At 40.3% G+C, this 24,763-nt stretch overlaps 1 protein-coding gene across 2 annotated transcripts in view; it reads right to left on the bottom strand.

Moving 5' to 3' along the window:
• Positions 1-24,763, bottom strand: part of Exoc4 (exocyst complex component 4) — a 702,198-nt gene that overhangs the window by 135,823 nt on the left and 541,612 nt on the right. For both annotated transcript variants that reach the window (XM_021164590.2, XM_021164588.2), the window contains exon 13: positions 4,305-4,460. In XM_021164590.2, coding sequence (XP_021020249.1) covers positions 4,305-4,460 — 156 coding nt within the window. The remainder of the gene's footprint in view (positions 1-4,304; positions 4,461-24,763) is intronic.

Here is a 24,763-nt window from a genome sequence, read left to right as displayed (position 1 = left end):
ATCCTTACTGTTTTCATTATATTATTGGTCTAGAGAAGGACTGTATATAATCTATCATCAGTCTGCTATAATTCAAGACTAATCTGTTTGACCTTTATCCCTTGAGGACTCAGAGCCTGGTCTGCCACCCTAAAGCGTTCACAGCTGGCTCTAGAGGGAATGACTCTTGTTCTGTAAAACACAAGGGCATAAACGAAAGGAGCAGCAGGTCTTGGGGCTCTGCTCTTGCTCACTGCTGATCTCCCCAACTCCTAGACCATCTCTTTTACTTCCTTCAACACTCTCCTCCTCCTGTTAATTACACCCATCCAAAAGCAGACTCTTAATCAGGGGATAGACAGCTATTATCTCAAAGGATGTGTATACACACACACACACACACACACACACACACACACACACACCATGACAGGTGCAAAGACAATGGGCTTGAGAGACTGCTTTTAGCTCTTTTAGCTTCTTCCCCTCTCTCTATTAAAGCCCTAGCTTGACCTAGTTTTTTTTTTTTTCTCCATCTATTCAATGCTGAACTAGGAAATAATACATCTTTTTTTTTTTTTTCAGTTAAAAAACAAAAAGAGAAAAAGGCCTTATTTAATAATGAAGAGAGCATAGCCTTTACTCAATGCAAAGGGCACTGGATTCTATATTCATCTGTTCACCAAACAGTCTTCTGAGCTTTAAAAACTAATTATAGGAGGAGAGTAACTTTGCAATCTTTTTGTCTCATGCAGTGCTATATGGTACTCAATGTGCTAAATCCGGCCCTCTGTCAACTCTGGTTTGCTGGGGTATCAGTGAAAGGTCTCTCTTCTGCTTACATGGTTTCAACATCTAGTCTAGAAAAAGAATGGGACAGGTTAAAAGGAAAGAACTAGTTACAGAGTGAGTTCCAGGACAGCCAGGGCTGCACAGAGAAACCCTGTCTCAAAAGACAAAACCAAAACCAAAAAAAAAAAAAAAAAAAAAAAAATAATAATAAAAAAAGAACTAGTTACATCTAAGTAAAACACAACACCTTAAAGTGATTTCTCTCATAATGGGGTTAATACAATTTGCTTGTCAAACTGCTCACATGCAAAACCATGGACAAGTCTTTCAGGCATAAAATCCAATAAAACAAAGCAGACACTATGACCAAATTTATGGAAAACTAAACTATGATGCAGAATGGGCTCCTTTTAATGGTAGATCTTTGGAGTATACTAGAGAATTTGATATTTGATCTAATTATATGGATGTATATATTTCACTAGGACAAAATTGAGGAAACATTTGTATAATTTGATTTTCCTTCAAGTTTAATATGAGGACTAGTCTGATTGAATGATCAAAACAAGAGGAAAGAAAGCTAGATCCCTAATTCTAGCTGTTCTAAATCCAAGGTAGTGCCAGAGAGAGGGGGTGGGGCTCCCTTCCTGGAGCAGCACTCTCTCTTCTGGAATAGAACAGTTTCCATTTACACTGAGCTCCAGCAGGGAGAAGGAATCCAGCTGATATATTACAATGAAGTTCTTATGTAAAAATAAGCTGAGAAACAATCAGAAGACAGTCACTCATTTGAAGTAACCTAAAATATCGGTGCAGAAGAAGTTATCATCTAGAAATTGTAGTAATTCAACTACTGAGGCTGATAACACAGCTGACTGATATGCGTAGGAAGGAGGAATGTGCTTACTCAGACCACTTGAGACTGTGATAAAATGATGATTTGACAGTAATTCTCTGAAAGAACGCCTTGGGGCTTGCTTTCTGTATTAAGGTCAGTTGAGTATATCTACTTAAGCTCTAATCAATCCTTCAATCATTCATCCTCTCTTGTGGTGGGAGATATGAGGATATTTTGCATTGCTAAAGTCATGAGAACATAATTTCAGTGGAGGAAGGTTTAGGTTATAGGAGAATAAAATTAAAAATTAATTTTTTTAAAGATGCTGAGGAACCACTACATCCAAGTTTCCAAGGAACATTCCTGTGTGACTTTTGTGACTTAAGAACATGTGACTTAAGCACATGTTCTTACACACATGCCCTACTCATAAAATAAACAATAAACTGTACTTATTATTATAGACAATCTCTTCCATGAGAGGCGGCACTGAATGAGTAAACGGGCAACCTGTCAAGTGGGAGAAGAACTGTTTATCTATGACAAAGGAGTGACAATCTGGTACACTCCTACAGATCACTAGGAAACCCACCCTGAGACACACACACACACAATTAAAATTTAGCAACAGATTTGAAAAAAAGCATAAAGACCAATAAATATATTAAAATGCACAAGAAATTGCTCAGCATCATCTGAGGGAAATGCATACTAAGTGCAATTTACCTCAGCACACATACAGGAACAGCTGATTGACAGATGGAAGATATTCAGCCTTCAGTGTCACACAGGCCAACAGGAACTCTGAGAGTCCACTGTGAGGATGGAACTTCAGGCTTACTTTCTTTTTATATTTTTTAAAAGATATTTTAAGTTATGTGTATGTGTGTATTCTGTGTGTGGCTATATGTGGATGTAGCCGCCTGCAGAAGCCAGAAGAAGATGTCAAACCCTCTGGAACTGGAGTTACAGGCAGTGGGTACTAGGAACAAAATTTAGGTACTCTGCAAGATCAGCTTCTGTTCTTAATTGCTGGGCCATTGTTCATAGCTCCTTAGGAATACTTTAGAAAACTGATAAAATGAACAACTGAAATTTGCACACACTATTACCCAGAAATTTAAGTCCTAACATATGCCAAATAGACATGTACAAATACCTCACCCAACACTTAGTGTCCTACAACTTTTTAATTATAACTATGTAAGAGCTAAGATCAAGAAAAATTTATCTACTTTCAGAGAAAATAAGTCATGTAGGATGTGAACACAGTCAACTTTATGAATAGTGAATACTTAATATGTGTATGAGTTACTTTCTGTGATTAAAAAAATACCATGATTAAAAGCTATCCATGGAAGGAACAGTTTATTTTGGCTATGGTGCTAGAGGGAGAATCTAGAGGGAAGGGCAGTAGGGAACCATATGAAGCAGAGAGAGGGACCTGAAAGTGGGGCAGGGCTGTGAGCTCTTAAAGCCTGCTCCCAGGCTGTAAACCTCCCCAAAACAAGGCCACCAACTGGGGACCACATATTCCAATAGCTGAGTACCTAGGGCACATTCTCATTCTAAGCACCACATTAGCTAGAGTTTCAATCTACATTCTGTCAGAGATGAGCCTATTGTTTGATCTTAAGTTGAAAGTGAAGACAATGGCCATTATCTTAAAAATTATTTATTCTTATTTTTGGTCTTTCTCTCTCTCTCTCTCTCTCTCTCTCTCTCTCTCTCTCTCTCTCTCTCTCCCCCTCTCTCTCTCTCCTCTCTCTCTCTCCCTCCCTCCCTCCCTTCCTTTTTCTTTCTTTCTTCTTCCCCCCTTTCCTCCTCCTTCAATTCCTCCTCTCTCTTTTTCCTTTTTGACTCTGGGTCATACGGTTAGACAAGCATGGAACTCACTATGCACTAAAAGGTAAAGAATTCTTGACCTCTTCCTCTATCTGCTGAGTACTGGATTTCAGTCATGTTTCACTAACCCAGCTCTTGGTCTTTGCTTTTTAAAAGTGCTCTTATTTTATTGTACCATCTATTTCTTCACTTGAATGAACAAAAGATAGTAAGAATGAGCCTAATTTTAATGTGATAAAATAGATTTTTTTTACTGGTCTAAAGTAACACAAGTGAAAATAGTTTACTGTTACAAGCCAAATGTAAAAAAAAAAAAAAGGCACCTTTATCAGATTCCATGGCTTAAATAAATACGCTGTACAAAGCCAAATGCTGAGTGATAAAGTTAATGCACAGACCTTACTTTTTTCAAAACAAGCAGGAAACAGTGGGACAATAGAGTCTGTGTGAATGAACGTGGAAGTTATAGACCATGCTTGGAGTGCTGTGACACAGACATACTCTGAGCAGGCCTTTATCTTACTATAGGTTTGTCAAGAACGGGGTCAGTACAGCTTTGCTGAATGAATGAATGAATGAATGAACAAATGATTGTATTGTACTGGTATAATTTGAGTCATTCTACCCCAACTTGTCAATGCTTCAGATTGGATTCACAAGCCTTTCTTGTTTACTTTTGAGCCCAAGGCACACTTGGATGGGAAAGGAGGTGGGCGTGTGTGTGTTGGACTTTTCAAGTACAAATATTGTCCTTTGATCTTTATATTCAACATTGCATTTGAGAAAGGCTTTGTTGAATATATGGGGTTTCCTCCCTCTGTCTGACAGAGATTAGGAAGTAGCCATTTACCTTATGAAGTCTTCTTCCTCCTCCCTCTTAGGCCTTAGCTGTTTGGGCTGAGCCATGTTAGTCCAGTTTGGCAGCGATTTCAAGAGTCTGCTGATATCATCATCCTTTGCCCAAGATGCACTGATGACAAGTTTCTCTTCTGACTGGACAATGGCCCTGAAAACGACCACAAAGAAATGGACATGTTAGCATCTCATACAGTGAGTGGTTTCATCTTTTGCTGCATAAGAAGTTATTATGCCCATCTCTCGTAACACAGTGCACTACCTTCATCGGAGTCGCAATGTGTATTCATAGGTCACATGGCTGAAACGCTACCTCTGATTTTATTCTCAGTTCCAACTTGTTGAACACATAAGCTGATTAGGTTATCACAATATTATCATTATACCATAAACTTATAATATTGATTGTCCACCTTATAACTGTTAATAGCTTATAGTGAACACAAATGTGTAGAAGTTTGGATTGAGCTTTTCAAGAAATGTTCAAACAGCAAAAGTAGAACAATAATATTTTTAAAATACTATTTGAATGGCACAAGAGTGGTAGCTAAAAGGTACCATAAATGTTACTATAGACTGTCCTCTGACCTTTTTAGTTTGTGCTACCATTAGTTCTATTTGAAGATTGCTTTTGTATGATGGACACTCCTCTATTCAAAGCTAACCATGATCATAAAGAAAGCTTGTATCCCAAATGTCAGTCAGGGAAAACCTTTGATTACAGCAAACTCCTCTGGGCTTTGGCTAGTGACCTGGAGTTGGCAGGCTTCTAGTCCTTTAATAGGGCCCATGGATTCACTATTAATGCTGCCCTTACCAGGATGTACCTGAAAAGCCACCTTAAATGTTCAATTTCAGCTTAATTAAAAAGCCCATTTTTCTACTCAACATTTCTGCCACCATAGCTGATTTTAAGGGTCTAAAAATTCTCATCAGCAGTATTTCCTGACAGAAGTGACATTTACTTATGGAAGGTTAATGAACTGGACCTTCTTCTTCTGATGACCAAGTCTCCAGTCTCTGGAGGCTTCTCATATCAGACAAGGATATATTCATGTGCTAAGAATTACACCATACATTTTCAAATAAATATAAATGGTACTTATAAGAAAAGTGCCTTGACTCAACAGATAGTTCACTATGCATAGACAAGAAAAGATGAAGCCTACAAATCTTCACTCATTGTAGCCTGACCACAGGTACCATGGTTTCATATTGCAACAATACTGCCCTGGTTCTTTTTTAAAAAGCTAGAATAGGAGAACTATGGGTGAAAGAATTTTTCTAGCTTGCTTTAAGCAAATACTGTCTGAGAGAAACTGTTCTGAGATATAAACTGAGGGCAGCAGGGTCTTCTTCCCTCTTCTTTCACACGACTGTCATGTGTGACCTTATGCGTGATGCTTCTATATTCCTTGCATTTTTTTCTTCAATCTGACTTTTATAATCTTATACTTGCAAATCTTATAGTAATGATACCACCTCGGACTTATACCATTCCATCGTAGACAAGCCCTCAATATTCTCTGACAATCTGAAAATGAGTCTCTGTTCAGCTCCGTCTCCCGACTTACCTTAGTGGCCACTTAAAACATTTATCTTGTAGATCTTTGTTGCTTACCTCTACATATCTGACAGAGCACATAGGGCACATATTACACACTTAAAAAATGATCTCTTCAGCAGGTATATCCAAATGTATAACATATAATATATAATATTTGAATATTATTCAAATTCATCTCTATTTGTTTCTAGTCATCCCTCCACTTAGTCTCCTGAGAATCCTACATTACTCCTGCCTTTTCTTTTTGTATTTCACATCTTTCTCTCCACAGTACATTTGCCTAGTTTCTGTTAGTTTTCTAAATAATGCATAAACAATTTTCTTCCCTGACCCAGAATTACTATCTTCTAAAGCTCTACTATCTTCTTTAGAAACATTCCAGCAAATGATGGCCCTGAGAGTCCGAGTTTCCTGGTTGCAATCGTGAATGGAACCATCCCTTGTGTAACTTATGTACAGAAGACGCCTCCACCTTTTGTTGCAGAGGCTGGTGTCATCTCTTCCTTTTTTGCCTCTCCCTGTGTTCTGACACCTTCTGGGTCCTTTCAGTGTCAGTCTTTACTTGTTTTTGTGGTTTTAATTACTTCTTGTTTTTGTTTTTGTTTTTCAAGACAGGGTTTCTCTGTATAGCCCTGGCTGTCCTGGAACTCACTTTGTAGACCAGGCTGGCCTCGAACTCAGAAATCCGCCTGCCTCTGCCTCCCAAGGGCTGGGATTAAAGGTGTGCGCCATCACGCCTGGCTAATTACTTCTTCATTCAGGGAATATAGAGAATTATCTTCTTTTTGAGTTTGATTACCAATTAGAAATACTTTTAAAGCTAAAGAAAACTCACTCCCATTTTGTATATGTTAGGAGCAGGAAAATGGCTTCCTATATCTACTCAATGTATGTCTGACAGGTAGTTAACATTTAGTCAGTCCTAAGCCACCTGAAGTAATGGTCCTCAAGCCAGCGTTCCAGTGATGCTGACCTGCTCTATGGGCCTGTCTTCATCTTAAGGCTCTCTCACTGTTCTGAAGCTTGTAAGATTTAATTTCCCTTTTCTTTTCTACATCTGCTCTTTCTTTTTACATCATGTCCTCCTGGTTCTACTCTTGTCGCCCAAACCCAGTTGGGAGCCCACCTGGACGGCTCCTCTCCTGTGCCCACACCTTACAAGCTGAGGCCCATTTGCCTGTGCATTTCACACTTGGGTAATCCGGTCTTCTGGCCAGACTGATGACTCCTCCACTCACATCTCTAGGGGAGCATCAGTTCTCACTCTTGTTTTAATGTTTGAAAGAATAACTAGAGAGCTCTTAGTGGACACTTTCACCAGCATTTCAAAGTAAAATGAAGCAAAAGGAATTCAGTCATTTCCCTTTCTCTCTTTCCCATTAGCCACCTGGCATCCCTGATTCTAGCCATCCTATAATTCAATTGTGAATATGGTCTTCTTAATCACCAACAGTGACCACATCCTGTCAATCCTGTCTCTTTAAGATCTTCTGAATAGTCATTTCCTTTCCAGATTCACTGCCATTAATTGGCATTTAAGCTAATCATTTCTCGTGTGGACTTGGCAGTGACTTGGTACCTGGGCTTCTTGCCTGGAGTTCTGAGACCATCAGTTGGGCTTATAATGCCAGAAAAGTCATCTCTGTAAACTAGGATACAATGAGGAAAGAATCCTTTCCTCAGAACTCTTTAATGACTCCTGTGTTTACAGAACAGAACCAGAGAGCAGTATGGGAACACCTACTTGTTCAGCAATGGCTCTTTTGTCCCTATTTGGTCATGATTCCAGGTCATTTTCCTATGGACGTTAGCTGCATATTTTATCCAGAAGGACAGTTCTAACATTTTAAAGTGGATATTAGGCTTCAAACCTAATAAATGGCTGAGGTACACATTTACTACACCAAAGCAGACACTGGTTCCCAGGTTCTCCCTGCATCCCTCAGTCCTTGTTACAGGGTCCTCCTGGCTGGCACACCCCACCTCTACCCTAACCTTCTCTAGCCCAGCATTCTGTGCTGTTCTTCCTTCCCTACATAATCCAGTCCTTTCGGTTACTGGCTCTCTTTGTATCTTTGGGCCTCCTGGCTGCTTCACTTGGATTCCCTGCTCTTACCTTGTCTCCCTGATCTCTGCTCACAAGGCACAGCTCAGTCTGGTCATGTCCACTCTGGACTCTGCAGATGCCCCCATCACTGCTTCTGGCTATGCTCTCCCACGTATCTATAATAGACTTTCTCCTCCACTATACCTAGAAGCAGTCGTGCTCTTTCCTCCCTCTTTGTTTCTTTCTTTCCACTCAGTGGAATATGTTGTTTTTCGTCTTTTCTTGCTTCCACATCCTACCTGTATGTTTTTACTCATCAAAGGTTACTTTAGTTCCTTCCTTGCTATTTATGGTGTGTGTTTGTGTGTGTATGCCCAACTCTCCCTATGATAGAGATTTCCAGCTTTTACTAGACACTAGAATCATTTAGGGGATCTCTTAAACAAAACAAAACAAAACAAATAAAAAGCTGGATGCACAGGCCACACCTAAGACTACACAAATCAGAACCTGGGTCAAGGAGTAGCATGAAGTATGTAATATGTAAATTTCTCAGTTGATCTAAACTATATGCCAGGGAATAAAGATCTCTTCTCACTGCTGTTTTGTTTGTTTTACCTACCCTCCCTCTTTCCTTCCATATCTCCCTCCCTTTGTATCTCCCTCTCTTTGTCTTTCTCTCTCTCTCTCTCCCCCTTTCTCCCCTCTCTTTCTTCCTTCCTTTCTTTTTCTTTCCTTCCTCCCTCCCTTCATATCTCCCTCCCTTTGTCTGTCTGTTTTTTCTTTCTTTCTTTCTTTCTTTCTTTCTTTCTTTCTTTCTTTCTTTCTTTCTTTCTTTCTTTCTTTCTCTCTCTCTCCCTTTCTCNCTGTCTGTTTTTTCTTTCTTTCTTTCTTTCTTTCTTTCTTTCTTTCTTTCTTTCTTTCTTTCTTTCTTTCTTTCTTTCTCTCTCTCTCTCTCCCTTTCTCCCCCCCTTTCTTCCTTCCTTTCTTCTTTTCTTTTTCTTTCCTTCCTTCCTCCCTCCCTTCATATCTCCCTCCCTTTGTCTGTCTTTCCTTCCTTTCTTTCTTTCTTTCTTTCTTTCTTTCTTTCTTTCTTTCTTTCTCTCTCTCCCTTTCTCCCCCTCTTTCTTCCTTCCTTTCTTTTTCTTTCTTTCTTTCTTTCTTTCTTTCTTTCTTTCTTTCTTTCTTTCTTTCTTTCCTTCCTTCCTTCCTTCCTTCTTCCTTCCTCTCTCCCTTCATATCTCCCTCCCTTTGTCTGTCTTTCTTTTCTTTTCTCTCTTTCTTTCTTCTTTCTTTCTTTCCTTCCTTCCTTCTTTCCTTTCTTTTTCTTTCCTCCCTTCTTTTCTTCCTTCCTTCCTCCCTCCCTCCTTCCTTCCTCCCTCGTTTTCTTTTTTCTTTTAAACAAACGAGGAGCACGAACTAGATAGGTGCTCTGAGCACAGTTAAACTTCTTATCAGTTTTTGTTCTTAGTACTTAGCGTGAAACCTCGTATCTGGAAGGTATGAAGAAACTGAACAGGAAGTAAACGTAAGCCTTCTCGCACTAATCTATATTACCCACTAATCTGAGGTCATTTCAGTGGGCATCCTTCCCCTGACTTAACAACTCAGACCAGTTTTTATTTGGCCAAACCACAGAATTACTCTATGCCTCTCTAAATTCGTTACAGATCACAATTCCTGAATAACAAACACTCTTGTTTCCCTCTAAAAACTCAACTGAGGAAAAGTCCTCATACAGATAACAAGTGAAGCAAGGAACAATTGTTGACAAGCCTGGCCCTGCACGGCTCCTAGGTGGTCTTTTGTGTGGAAAGTTTCCTCAAGATCTTGCTTTCCATGTGAGCAGTTTGTTGACTATGACAGCACACAGTGAAAAGTTACAAAGGAACAACCTTTGCTTATAAGGCTTGCCTAGCAGGTAGTTAGTTAGCATTTCATTCTCTACAATGAGGTTGGCAGAGTATGGCCTGTGGATCCCACCTGCTCACCAGTTTGTCTTTTTATGTCCTAGAAGCCATCTAAAGTTAGCTGCTTTTAAATGGTTTCTAAAAAATTAAAGAACAATATTTTGTAATGTGGGCAAATTATATAAAGTAAATGTCAATGTCATACACAGAAGGAACCTTGGCCGAAGGGGTTAGAGCCCCGTTACAGGTCAATGATGCTTTGCATAGTTAGAAAGGTAAAGAAAAAAAAAAAAAAAAAAAAAAAGGAAAAAAAAAAAAAAAAAAAAAAGAAGAGAAAAAAGAAAAGAAAAAAAGAAAGCTCAAACCAAACTCATTTTTCTACTTCTTAAATCTCGAGTCAAAGCTAGCCTGTCCCAGGGTTCAGGAAAGTGACTGAATCCATACTTGTGAGATAGTATTATACATTTTGGAGGGGTATGACTACAATATTCTATTTTACTTCATGGAACAAAAGAAACCTTATCTAAGGTGTTCACTGTTAAAGGTACCCAGACTATTTACTTAGGTCCCTTAAAAACACTACTATGCTTAAAAAGTTCAATATAATATTATTACCTGATTTTATTTTATTAAGAAATGGAACTGGTAGTTAATCAAACTGTTAATATACACTGCTCTCAATAGATAGTATATTAATTTATAGTGAAATAAAGATAAAGACAAAAATCGATTCTCAATACACTAACCTGAAATACTGACTTCCTGTAGGAAATAATTACCCTAAAGGAAAATTTTCATTCAAAGGCAGTCTTTAATTTTTCATTTTGTAATGAAACAGATCAAGTAGGTTATACAATTCCAGGACATATCTAAATACCTCCAAAAAAAAGGACCCCAACATCCCCAATATTAATTCTGTAAGAGAATGGGGTTAATCATTCCAGCCAGAAACATAATCTACCAATTAATTCACAGCTCAATGGGCAACAGACAGAGCCATCTGTTTAACTATTTGTACCCTTCCCAGAGGGAAGAGGAAAATAGGCGTGCCTCTTAAAACAGGTGATGGGTTGCCACGAGAAGAGTCTGCCCTCAAGACATGGCTGAGTGGATTTCATTCAGAAAACATCTGCTGATGTCAACTGGCTTCCTCACTGGAACAGTTGGGAAGTGCACGTGTGTACAGTCCCTAGACACAGCTGGGTGCTGAGGCTTTCCTTAGGTAAACAACCAGGGGCAGGTGGGGCTAATTGGATTCAACCGTCCTGTGACAGCTAGGGCAGGGTGCTTACTTTCCAGACTGAATCTTTCAGATACTTCAAAAGCTGGAAGCCAAGTTAGACAAATGAACCAAGGACAAAGCTGGATCAGAGAGAGCCGCGTGAATCCAGTTTATAGGCTAGGAATGATTGAGTGTGCATCACACCAAACTAAAGCACAACACACAACAAACAAGTAATAATGAGAGTGAGGGAGGCAGAAGACAGCCAAGCAAAAACAGCTCTAAAATACTGGTGTTTGATAGGTTCTGGGAGAGCGGAAGTCACTATCGGCAGGTGAACACACACTGCAGAGCCCACCATGCTCCAGTGGATAGCTCCGAATCTATGGTAGCACAAGCCTGGTTAAACTTAGTGGGCCACCAAACAAAACCAACAGACATGGATGTGAGCAAGGGCTTTTGGGTCGTGAGTGTTGGGGAGTAGATAGGGATGGGAGAAGGTGGAGGTTGAGTGTACATTACATATCGAATATCAAAGAATAAATACAATTAAGTGAAAGCAAGGGAGGAAACTGAAGAAAAGTAGATGGAAAAGAGAAAGATGAAAAGAAGGAAGATAATAATAATAAGAAGAAGATGGACCACAATCCTTTGGAAAAGACAGAAATCCATGTGGGCCTTTATAGGAGAGTGTGTCTCAGTTAGGGTTACTATTGCTGTGATGGAACACCATGGCCAAAAGCAACTTGGAGAGAAAAGGGTTTATTTCACTTACAGTTTCATAGAATAGTCCATTATCCAAAGGAGTGAGGGCAGGAACCTGAGACAGGAGATGATGCAGAAGCCATGGAAGGGTGCTTCCTGGCTTGCTCCCCATGGCTTGCTTAGCCTGCTTTCTTATAGAACCCAGGGTCACTGTCTAAAGGATGGCCCCACCCACAATTTTCTGGACCCTCTCCCCATCACTCATGGATTAAGAAAATGCCTACAGGTTATCTTATGTGGAAGCATTTTCTCAATTGAGGCTCCCTCATCTCTGATAACTCTAGCTTATGTCAAGTTGACATAAAACTAGCCAACATAGGGTGGACACTTCTTCCCAGAAGACAGCATTGCATACAGGCCATGGAAACAGATCTGAGTGTCTGCAGAGGTAGTAACTCTTGGAGATAATTTAATAACAATCTTCAAATAGGCAAGATTGCATGATACTGTTCATAACTGACATTTTAAGAAAAAGAATTACATTGTATCATAGGCAGCAGGGCAAAAATTAATGTGAAATGTGCCCCAACTGTCAATGTTCAGATTTTTTCCTTTGGCAAACAAATTTAAGTACATTTTATGTTTGAATATCCTTAATATGTTTATAGAAAAACAGACTAGGTAGCCCTTTTTAGACTTTCCATGTCTTCTTATTGCACTTCGTAAAATCCAAACCTCTGGTTTAAGATCCTTTATCAATCCTGGTTATACATTAAAATACCTGGAAAACTTTTAAGGATATCTATTAGGCTCAGTCAGAAGCTGGGCCCAGAATAGGCTCTAAAGTACTTATAGCATTGTACTGTGCAGCCAGAGAAGCCTGTAGGAGGAACTGAGCCAAGCAGGCTCAGTTGCAATGCTGGCACATGTACCACTCATATTTCCTCCCCAGCCAACCGAGATTCTGCCGGGATGGCTAGAGACCACTGATGCTGGATCAGGTGATGCAGCGAGCCAATGAGAAAGAGACAGCACCACATCTGGCTACTTGAGATACCAATGAGATGCTGGAAGCAGGGTATAAAGGTTTGCCCAGTTTCTGTAATAAATGAGTCTGTTTTGCTGCTTGCCTGACTCTGTGTCATTGACTCTGTGCCTTTGTATCTCCGCCCCCAAGGGTCTTGGTCCAGGTCATAGCCAAAGAAGCTCAGAACCCCTGCTCCCCAAACTGTTTCTTTATACTGGCTCTGTCTCTGCCTGGCATGTTCTTTCCACATCTCCCTCCCATCCTTCTCAATTGAGTCCAAGCATCACATACCCACTGAGGTCTTCTTGCTCCTTACCCAGAAAACATGTTTTTCAAAATCAGATCCTCCTATTAACAAAATCCACTTTTCTACTTTGTTACATGATCATTATCTGTCTCCTGCTATTAGAATAAAAAGCCTTGATTGCCTAACAGATTAATTTCTTAAAGTTTAGCCCTCAGTAAACCCATATACAATTTTTATATTATTGATTGACAAACTATAATTGTAAACACTCATAGAGTACTAAGTGATACTATGATTCATGAATATAGCATGAAACAAACTAACATATCCACCATCAAGGGCACATCATTTTTCTGAGGAGAACATTTGAGACTTAGTCTTTATATTTACTAGATTCCCCACAATGTGCAATACATTGCAACAAGGGTGGGGAAGCCGTACGTTTCATCTAATGGAGGCTTTGTACCCTTTACCATTATTACTGTAACATCTCCACCAACCACCTGGTGACCACCATTCCCCTCTCTTCTTGTAAACGTGAGGAAATGTCTCTGCATCTGGCTTACTGTACTTAAGTATAGTATTTGTCTATTCCATCTATGTTGTCATAAGTGACACATTTCTGTTTAAAACGCTCAATAGAAACCCCTTATGGATATGCAGCACATTTTCTTTTCTATTCATCTGTTGATGGACACTTGGATTGAGTCCATGCTTGGATATGTAAACAGTGTTGTAGTGAACAAGGGACTGCAGACATCTTTTTGACATACTAACTTTAACTAGGAAGTAAACACCCAGAAGTGGGGTTGCTAGACACAATTTTATTTGTAGTTTTTGATTTGCCCCATTTTGATTTTTCCACAAGACAATACGAGTTATACTTTCAGCAACAGGATATAGGTGACCTCTCCTTTCTACACACAAACTAGCAGCTAATTTCTGTCTTTTTGCAAACAGCCTTAATAATCACTGTGTGGAGATGTTCCATTATTTTTAAATTTGCACTTATTAAATAATTAGTGATTCTAACAAGATCTGTTGGCTATTTATACATCTTTTGAAAAATTTTGATTCAGCCCTCTTAGTAGTTTTTATTTTGTTTTGTTTTGTTGTAAGTGGTATAGGATTTGAGTCTAGGGTCTTTAACAAGCTAAATATACACTCAAAGTATACCCTCACACTCTTTATCTACTGTTAATATGATCTGTTGTTTAGTTATTGTTTTTGATTTTTAACAAAACAAACTATGGAGTTAAGTTTCCTACACAGTTTCCTACCAGCTAGTAATAAAATGTATGACTTGGAGATATTTTCTCCCAAGTGTAGGTCGGCTCCTCTTTCCTTTATTTCAGTGTGCAGAGCTTTCTGTAAATGTGTTCCCATTTGTCTATTTTTTTTTTTTTTTTGCTTTCATTTCTCCTACTTTGGAGTAGGAAAATCTAAAATATAATCTAAAAAAACCTCTTTGTTATAGCTACACCATGAAATTGTAGCACGTACTCTTTGTAGTTGTGTCTCACGTGAAGGATTTAACCACCTGCACGTCACTCTTGTATATGGTGTGAGATACCGCGCCTTCTCTGCTATGTACACTTTCCCCTACACCACTGCTGAAGGTAGATGTATTCTCCCAATATGAATTCTTGGCACTTCTGTCAAAACTCAATGAACTGTGTATGCATGAGTGCATTTCTGGGCTCTCAATTCTATTCTTCTGGTCAATGAGTCTGTTTTTATGTCAGAACTGTGGTGTTTTAATTACTAGCACTTTGTAGCTTAGATTGAAATCAGGTAGAGCAATGTTTCCAGTTTTGTTCTTTTAGCTCATGACTGTCTTGGCTATTTTTGGTTTTACTTTTGTGATTCCACATGAATTTGAGGTTTAAAAAATATTTCTACAAAAATATATAGTAAGGACTGGGACATATATATATATATATACACACACACATACAAAGATACATAATAGTATTCACATACGGCTGTGTATACCTCTAAGCACCAAGATAGGGGGACTGAAATAGGTGGATTCCAGGAACTTTCTGGCTAGCCAGGCAAGCCAAAATAGTGAGCTTCAGGTTCAATGAGAGACCCTGTCTCCAGGCAATAGGTGGAGAATACAGATGAAGACAAGGACATCCTATTCCACATTTATGAGTATTGCTGCATGAATTAATACACTAATTTACATATAGCAAACAATACAACGGGCACACACGCACGCGAACACACACCAATACTTGGATTTTGAAAGGCACTGCACTAAGTCTGTACGTTCCTTTGGGTAGTATGGCCATCTTGTTGTTTTCACAAAATGAATCCTTTCTGCCAACATGGGTTATTACACCAGTCACTTGTGCCTTCTTCCGCTTCTCCCATTCACAGTATCACATTTGTTCTGTTGAGTTCGTAGGTTTTGCATCTCCTTGGTTACATTTATTCCTAAGTGTTCTTTGTAGTCTTTGTAAAAGGTCTGTCCTCCCGCTTACTTTCATTATGTTCATTCTGAGCATACGGAAGCGTGACTGACTTCTGTTCTCTGCAGTCTTACTGGATTCTCTTAGTGGGCCTAGTAGTTTGTATTGGTAGGCTCTTCGGGTTCTATTGTCTGTCAGTGTTACTGACCATGTCATTAGTAAAATGCAACAATTTTACTTATTCCTATTTTTTCATTTGCTTATTTGCCCAGCTTCTCCTCCTGCCCAGATCTTTGAGGAAAGGATTTTAATTTTCACCACTGTGTGTAGTGTTAACTGTGGATTTACTGTATGTGGCTTTAACTGCGTTAGGATGTATTCCCTCTGCAGCACTGTTGTTGTATTTTCAAAAAGAAAGGACCTGAATTTTGTCAAACATTTTCTTTGCATCTAATGAGATGGCCACATGGCTTTTGTCCCCCACTCTGTTAATGTGATGTATCACATTTGCTGATTTGTGGATGCTGACTGATACGGCTCTGCATCCCAGGAGTAAACCCCACTCGATCATGGGGAGTGGTCCTTTTAATGTGCTGCTGAATTTGATTTGCTAGTACTTTGCTGAGAAATCCTGTATCTGTTTTTTTAAAAAGGGTGGCCTGTAGTTTTCTTATCATATGATGTCCTTGCCTAGCTTTGGTACTAGGGCCTCAGTAACTGCTGAATAAATAAAGTAACTGATTTAATGATGGAATGATATATTTGTGGTATAAACACCAGAGATACAACAGAAAGCATAAAAATACCTTTCCTGTGACATCAGCAAATATCAACAAGGCTACTAATGAATGTAGCAATAAGCAAATGTGCTAACACAGTAGTTATCACAGTATAGGCACTGTTCTAAGTTCTCTACACACATGCAAAACCTTTTTTTTTCTTGTGTGTGTATGTAGGTATGTGTGTGAGTGTGGTATGATATGTGTATGTATGTACGTGTGTGAATATAGTATATGTGTATACATGTGTGAGTGTGAATGTGTGTATATGTATGATATATGTGTGTGATGTGTCTGTGGTGTGTATATATATATATATGTATATATATATGGTGTATATGCTTGTGTGTATGTACTATACACACATATATGTGTATTTTTGTATGCATGTGAATGCATGTCTGTGTGTGGTCTGTGTATGCATTTATGTGTTAGTGTAGTATATGTCTGTGGAATGCATGACTGCAGTATGCATGTGTGACTGTGATATGCTTGTATGTATACATATGGTATATGTATGTATGTATGTATGTATGTATGTATGTATGTATGTGTGAGTATGGTGTGTGTGTGTGTGTAGTGTTTAGTGTGATGTATGATTAGTTTTGCTTGTGAGGGTGCATGCCCATGTGTGCACTCATGGAGACCTGCTCTATCACTTTTTACCAAATTCCTTAGACAAGGTTTCTTATTGAACCTGGGCCTAGGCCATTAGCAAGACCTAGAGGTCTTCCTGTCTGTGCTCCTGTCTTCCCCAATACTGGGGTTGCAGATGTATGTGTGGTCATGTCTGACTTTTTACTTGGGTTTTAGGTCTTCATGAAAGTCTTTATTCTAGGACATCAAACATTTCTGCTCACCAAGTTATCTCTCCAGCCACATTCATTATTAACACAACAATTCTGCATGGTCGATGGATTTGGTAGATGGAACACCTAGGCATGGACATTAGAGAACCTGCCCTGGGTCAGCTGACTGTCGGGACAGATCTAAGCTAGGCCTGCTGATGGTCTTCTGGAGACTCCTTAGAACAGTGTAGTTCCTCTAAGCCACCTGAAGCATTTCTAGGCTTCCCATTACTTTTTAAATTCCATTGCTTCTTATTTGGACTTAAGAGTCAGTCAGAGTTAGCTTCTAATGCATGCACTACAACTTCTACATTCTGTGCCCTTCGCCATGTTATTAACCTTTCTGAACCTCTGTTTTTTCATGGGTAAGGTGAGGAGAATCCAATTTAATAGAATCGTTGTGAGTGACTAGATAAGCTAATGACTTATAAAGTGCTCTGCACTGTGACTATGCACTTTATTTATTTCTACTCAGTCCAGGTTCTTATTACTGTGTATCAAGGTTACTGCAATAGGCTCCTATCTGATCATAGTAGGCTGAGCTAGGCAAGAGAAATGAGGTTTGCTGCTTCCCACCAAATCTATAGGACAAACGGTTAGGGGTCAAAAGATGCAGGCTAAGAGAGCAGCTGGCACGGTAAGTAAAGTGAAGGGGCTCATCTGATCCATAACCATGAGTGCCCGGGCTATGGAATATGTTGTGCTAGCTCCTGGAGATAATTATGTGCAAAAAGTCACAGTAACTTCCGTCTAGAAGCTGACAGTTCAGACAGTGAGTTCTAACTAGTAACATACATGACAACCACTTTTAAAAGTACAGTTGCTTAGTCGACCTAATTTGGGAAACCTAATGCCTTAATATTTCTGCTAATAACTTCAATGTGAATGTACAGTTGAAGAAGGTTATGAAAAGAAAAACAAACACATATCACTAAATGATCAAATAATACACGCAGTAATGTAAGCCACCGATGGATAACTCCAGAAGCATATTAAAAAGTCCAAAAGACTCATCCTTTCTATGAAGCAGATACTACAAATTTTATAACTTTCATTTGTATATATATTATAGTTAATAAAACTGTGTGTCATGGTTTAAATGATAATGGTCCCTGTAGACTCCTGTGTTTGAATGCTTTGTCATCAATTGGTGGAAGTGTTTGAAAAGGATCAAGAGGTGTGGCCTTGTTGCAGAGCTATGTTACTGGCGGTAGTTTTAAGATTCATGCCATCCCTGGTGTGCCCTCTCTGTCTCCTGCTTGCTGATTGGGACGTGAGATGCCAGCTATCTACTATCATGGACTCTAATGCTCTGAAACTGTAAGCACAATTAAATGCTGTCTTTTATAAGCCCCTTCCCCTTTTTTTGTTTTTTTTTTTCTGTTTGTTTGTTTGTTTGTTTGTTTGTTTTTGAGACAGAGTTTCTCTGTGTAGCCCTGGCTGTCCTCGAACTCTGAAATCCGCCTCCTGCCTCTGCCTCCTGAGTGCTGGGATTAAGGTGTGCACCACCACTGCCTAGCTTTGTCATAGCAACAGAAAAGTAACCAAAACCCTGAGTGCTAGTGCTGCGTGAGCCAAGCAGGTGGGCGAGAGTCTTCACAGGCAAGGAGGGTTAGAGCTGGGTGGACCTTTGCTGTGCCTCTGGCTCATGACTTTGTTTTGTTTTTGTTGTTGGTTATTTTTCATTTACATTTCATTAGGTTGGAAATGTTCAAGGTAAACTCAACTCTGTTCTTAACCCTACAGACTATGCAGGGGCACTGAAGTACTTCCTGAGTCTGAAGGCATCCATGAATGTTTATTTCTGCTAGTTAACACAATGGGTGTTATAACTGCACTTGGACCATGCTGTCCACCTCACCCCATCGGAGTCATATAGTACTCTTTGCCACTAACTGGGAAAGTGCCAAACTTCCCTTCCTTACCTATGCCCACATTCTGTCCTTGTTACTATTTGCTCGCTTTCCCGCATGCATCCATTCACCCTTCTGCTTTACTGCAATTCTCCCCATTCAGTTTAGCAAAGGCTTCCTCATTCATTCACCAAACATGCCAAGGGGGGGGGGCAGCAAGATGTTACCCCTGAGTGAGTCTCTGTCTTTTGTGAGAAACTTCACAAAAACTGTGAATTCTAAGCCTTAAATGAATCTTTGGGGACAGATGGAACTGCTGGTTGAATCTCAGGGCAAAGAGGACAAACATGGGGAGAGAAGCATTTGGCTTAGAGGTAGCACAGGAACAGACAGACTGCCTGATTAGGAACATGGTACATTTCAGAACTCACAACTGGGTTTACTTGAAGCTCCAAGGGGTATGACTAATTAAGGAAAACACTTCTAGTTCTTACTTCCCTTGTAGGGAACATCTGTATCCCAATCACGCGCTATGACATCATTCCAGAGCGGCCTTTCTCTTGAGCACTGTGCTCTCACAGGAGAGATGTCCCTGACCTTTCCTCAGATCTTTAAACCCACAGCTCTGCTCAGGTTCTCCTGAGAGACTGATTCTCAGCAGAGGGCATTGTGAGCTCACAGATTTGACAGCTTCCATGCAAGATCTGCCGAGAATCACGAGGGAGAAGTCGGACCGCAATGTTTCCCTACTTCCTCCCTCCTTCCCTCCCTAGTGTTATATCATTTTGGATCATTTGAATTGTACATGGCTTTCTATTTAAGTCAGTCATTTGCTGGCAGAAAAACTAGAACATTTCCTGTTTTTCCTCTCACTGTAATCAGGATTTGGTTGTCCAAATTAGGACTGCCCTAATTACTCCTCAGCAGGTGCCAATCCGGGGGAGGGCAACAGACTGGAAGAGAGGAAGTAAGGACACTGCATCTTCAGAGTCACGCAAGAAGAAAACACACGGTCCCTAAACCTGAGAAACCTGATGAAGTCACAGAAACACGCTCCTTGGGGTTGTGTGTGGAGAATGTACACACATGTCCATGTAAACCAAGTATTAAGATGGTTTTCTCCTTAGTTGGCTTCAAAGGTTTACAGATTTGCTTTTCCCAATCACAGATGAGTTTACATTAGACCCATAATTCAGGAGCTGTGTACATCATCCCAGACCATCATGCTTATGGGATAATCTGGGGAAACAAGAAGTGGACATCTTTGCCTCTGCCTCTTTCTCTGTCTCTCTCTGTCCCTCACTCCCCACCCCCCGTGTGTGTTTGTGTGTGTGTGTGTTTGTTTCCACAGGGTTCAGTCTTAGACAAAAGAATCAAGATCATTTTTAGAGTGTCACAGATCAAGAACCTAAAGCAATGGCTGTGTTCCAAAAGAAACAGGACATAGGCTTAGTAGGTAAGTGCGGCCAAGCCTGATGATCTGATGTCTTTTAGTTAGGGCTCCTATTGCTGCTATGAAACACCACGACCAAAAAACAATTTGGGGAGGAAAGGGTTTATCTGGCTTACACTTCCACATCATAACTGAAGAAAGTCAGGATAGGAACTCAAAAAGGGCTGGAACCTGGAGGAGAAGCTGATGCAGAGGCCATGGAGGAGTGTTACTTACTGGGTTGTTTCCCTTGGCTTGCTCAGCCTCCTTTATTACAGAATGCAAGGCCACCAGCCAAGGAGAGGCACCATAGTGGGCACCATACCCTGCCAACTACTAACTTAAAGAAATGTGCTACAGGCTTGCCTACATCCCCTTCTGATGGAAGCATTTTATTAATTGAGGTTCCCTACCTCAGATGACTTTAGCTTGACATAAAACTAGCCAAATTGGGAGTCCACAGGGTAGAAGGAAAGAACTGATCCCACAAGTTGTTGTCTGGCAATGATATGGGTACCATAATATGTGCACATGTGCATACCATCCCACACAGTTAATACATATAATAAATAGTAGAAGGTAAACACAGGTGTCTTGCGAAATATAAATGCAGAGGAATAATTGAATTCCTAGTCATAAGCATTTACAATGAACAAACTATTCTCATTTCCCCCTAAAACCAACTACTCTACCTGTGTGTAAGATCCCATCCTTACCTACCTCCTCCCCAACACAACTTCAGAGTCTCCCTTTGTTTCATATACCAATACTGATGATGGCGGTGAGTCCCTTCTGGTCCACGACAGCCCTCATCTGTCAGCATCTCTCTCTACCATATGGTTTTCACATATAGATCTGTATGTATTCTTCTTTGGAAACAACACACCAAGTATAACAAACCTCCATGTAACGGCGGTTCTCTAGCAACTACCATGTTCCTGTTGCCATCTATAGTGGCACTATCTTCAAATTAATGCTTATATTTATAATTTCTCTATCTATATTTTCCTTTCTCATACACGCCATTCTGGTTTGTACCCCAATGCCCCATTGTCTAAAAGACACCACTTAGTCCATGCTTGGAGCAGACCCAGCAGACACCTTTCACCCAGTTCATCTCTTTGCATCCTTTGGCTTGGTTTCCACATTACATTTTTGTTTTTTAAATTTTCCTGTTGCTTCTCAGTCCCTTTGACACTTACTCCTCATTTTGCAAACTTCTTTGGTTCAGAGTTTTGTCATCTGTACCATGGCTATCTATACTTTTCTCAAGGAGGCTTCACCAAGTACTGCAGCTTCAAATACTACTCATAAGTCTATCTCTAGGCCTGAGCTCTCTCCTTTCTTTCTTTCTTTTTTTTAAATTTTTTTTTTTTAAATTTTCTAGACAGGGTTTCTCTGTATAGCCCTGGCTGTCCTGGATCTCACTTTGTAGACCAGGCTGGCCTTGAACTCAGAAATCCACCTGCCTCTGCCTCCCAAGTGTTGGGATTAAAGGCGTTCACCACCACACCCAGCTCTCTCCTTTCAAATACTACTCATACCTGTCTGTCTCTAGGCCTGAGCTCTCTCCTTTTGCTGAGAATAACCAACTGCCACCTTCCTGTGCCCATGTGAATGTCTACTAGACACTTCGAATTTACATCCTTGTCTACTTGCTCCTGGATCTACAAAACTCTTTTCTTCCGTGAGACTTTATTCAGACTTTAAAAGTGAAAGGTGAGAGGTCTGTGATGGCAAGCAGAATACTATCCACGTTGGCTATGCATACATGGTTTTGGAAGGTGTTGAAAGCATCAAGAGGCTTAAGCTTTGCAGTGCACAGTGACACAAGCCTTTAATCTAGTACTTTGAAGACTGAAGCAGGAGGATCTTCCTAGGCTACACAGTAAGTTCCACACCTGACTCTACAACTAAAACTGAAACAAAACAAAACAAAACAAAACAAAACAAAACAAAACAAAACAAAAACAAACCCTAAAAGTACAAGGTCAGGGTGAGAAACACCTGAAAGAAAAATGTTTTTGAAAAAGCAGATGCTGACAGATGAGGGCTGTCATTGGCCAGGAGGGACTCACCGCTATCATCAGTATTACAGCCCAGTAGCTAGGTTGCATTTCATTCCGTGAGAAACTGGTGTAGACCTTACACACCCTGCCTTTTGTTTTGTTTTGTTTTGTTTTGTTTTTGTTTTTGTTTTAGGAAAGGGAAGTTAGGGCAGAGAGGCTGTGTGCTATCTGAGGTCATGCAAAGAGGAGGTACAAAGCTGGCATTCACACTGGCTGGAGGGCCTGCTCCTGAGCCACAGGCAGGCCCCCAGCTAGGTACACTGCATAACACACACACTCACCTGGCAAGGTTGGCACAGAGGCAGCCCCTACGTTTTCAACTTAAGCTGTTCACTGAATGCTTTCCTATAAAGAAACCAAGCTCAAGAGGCATGAGACTCTGAGGATAGCTTAGAATTTCTGATGACAGAATGAGGATGCAAAAATATCTCAATAGGCCCAGATGAGGAGTTAAAAATAACATCACATTCAATGGGTGGGTGTGAGATCTTGAATCTATGTTTAGAAAGTTACCATAGTTGAAAAGAGAAATATGCTTTCACCCTTGTTTCTTCTAAACCCTTTCCTGGCCCCACCAGCCAGCAGTGCCCTGGCTGCACAGATCTTACCTTTCCATTTTCCCACCTCATCCCTAAGAAGCATTCCCCTATCTTCCCCCACCCCTTCTCTCTCTCCAGTCCACCTAAAAGGCAGAAGAGCCTCCACAGAGCACCTCCATGCACCTGCTACTTTCACCATCCTTACTGCCTAACTTTAAAACAGGAACTCCAGAGGCCTGTCTCACCCACACTTAGTCCAGGGTCCCCAGTCTCATCCACACTCAATCCAGGGTCCCCAGTTTCACTCACACTCGTTCCAGGGTCCCCAGTCTCACTCACACTCATTCCAGGGTCCCCAGTCTCACCCACACTCATTTACTCGTTCTTCCCTTTCTAATCTCCTAACCTCTTGGATGTTGCCACAGTTCCATCCTACCCTGCTTAAGCGTCTATGTTTCAGCCATGTTCATTACTCTCCAAAGCAATTCACATCCTTCTGGAATCCTTGGCTGCCTTGATGAGTAATGTAATCCTGTGGAGTGGCCCTTCCACGCTTTAGTGTTTCCTCTCACAGCTCGATGCTGTGGGTGTATAGTTTCATTTCGTTGACACACAACTCTTTCTCTCCTTTCTGTGACTGCTTAACTCCTTCTACATGCACACACATAGACACACACACACATACACGAGAGAGAGAGAGAGAGAGAGAGAGAGAGAGAGAGAGAGTGTCTTGGTGGAGGCTCAGTGAAGCTCCATCCAATGCAATGACAGGACACAGAAATAACTGAGTCTAGCCTTGGCCACAAGGAGGCACGTGGCAGTGCTGTTTTATCATGCAGAGCATACCTCAGTGCAGTCTAGGCTTGGGGAAGTCAAGACAATAAGATGGACAATATCAGGCTAATGACAATGGGGAATAATGACTGGGATGATTTAGATCCAAAGTATGCCAGATACAGGAAATGTTCCACAATGAACCATAATGAACTGGAAATGAACAATAACTATCTTCACAAATATGCAAGATTTTTTTTTATAAAATAACTTTTCATAAATATAAAAGATTTTCATATAATAATTATCCTCATAAACATGTGAGATTTTCATATGCAAGGAATAAAAATGATTTCACTCTAATAAAAAGAAGTGGAATTTGAGTATGTGTTTTCAAAAGGAATTGTGGCAGCCTGGTCTCATAATGTTTCTCTGTTTCTTGGTTCAAGATGCAAATTGCTGGCTTCACTGGGCACTTCTGCTTTGATATAAAAGCCTTTATCAGAGGCTCACAGCAATGAGTCCATGTGATCTTGGACTAGCATCCCAGAAGTGAGCTAAAATAAACCTTTTCACCATGCAGGTTAATATAGTAATGCAAACCTGACTAATACATGCTGGCTTCCAATCACTTCACATGTTGAGAGGAAGTAATGAAGAGGGTGGCAAACTCTAGGAAATTAAAACTTTCCTGTCAAAATAACTAAAGCCACAAGACTATAAAGTACCTATCAGTAGAATTTAGATTCTAGAACCAATTACTTTATTAGGTTATTTATTATAGTGGAACTGTAAGTAATATTCATCAGCATTATTACTGGTGAGAAATTACTTTGTGGCAATAATTAGACATATGTTGTGATGGTTTGTATATCCTTGGACCAGGGAGTGGCACCATCTGAAGGTGTGGCCTTGATGGAATAGGTGTGACCTGGTTGGAATGGGTGTGTCACTGTGGGTGTGGGTATAAGATCCTCACCCTAGTTGCCTGGAAGTCAGTCTTCCACTAGCAGCC

The sequence above is a fragment of the Mus caroli genome, chromosome 6, assembly GCF_900094665.2.
Source record: "Mus caroli chromosome 6, CAROLI_EIJ_v1.1, whole genome shotgun sequence".
Lineage (NCBI taxonomy): Eukaryota > Metazoa > Chordata > Mammalia > Rodentia > Muridae > Mus > Mus caroli.
The sequence above is the reverse complement of the archived record's forward strand: the minus strand, read 5'-3'. Positions and strand labels throughout refer to the sequence as shown.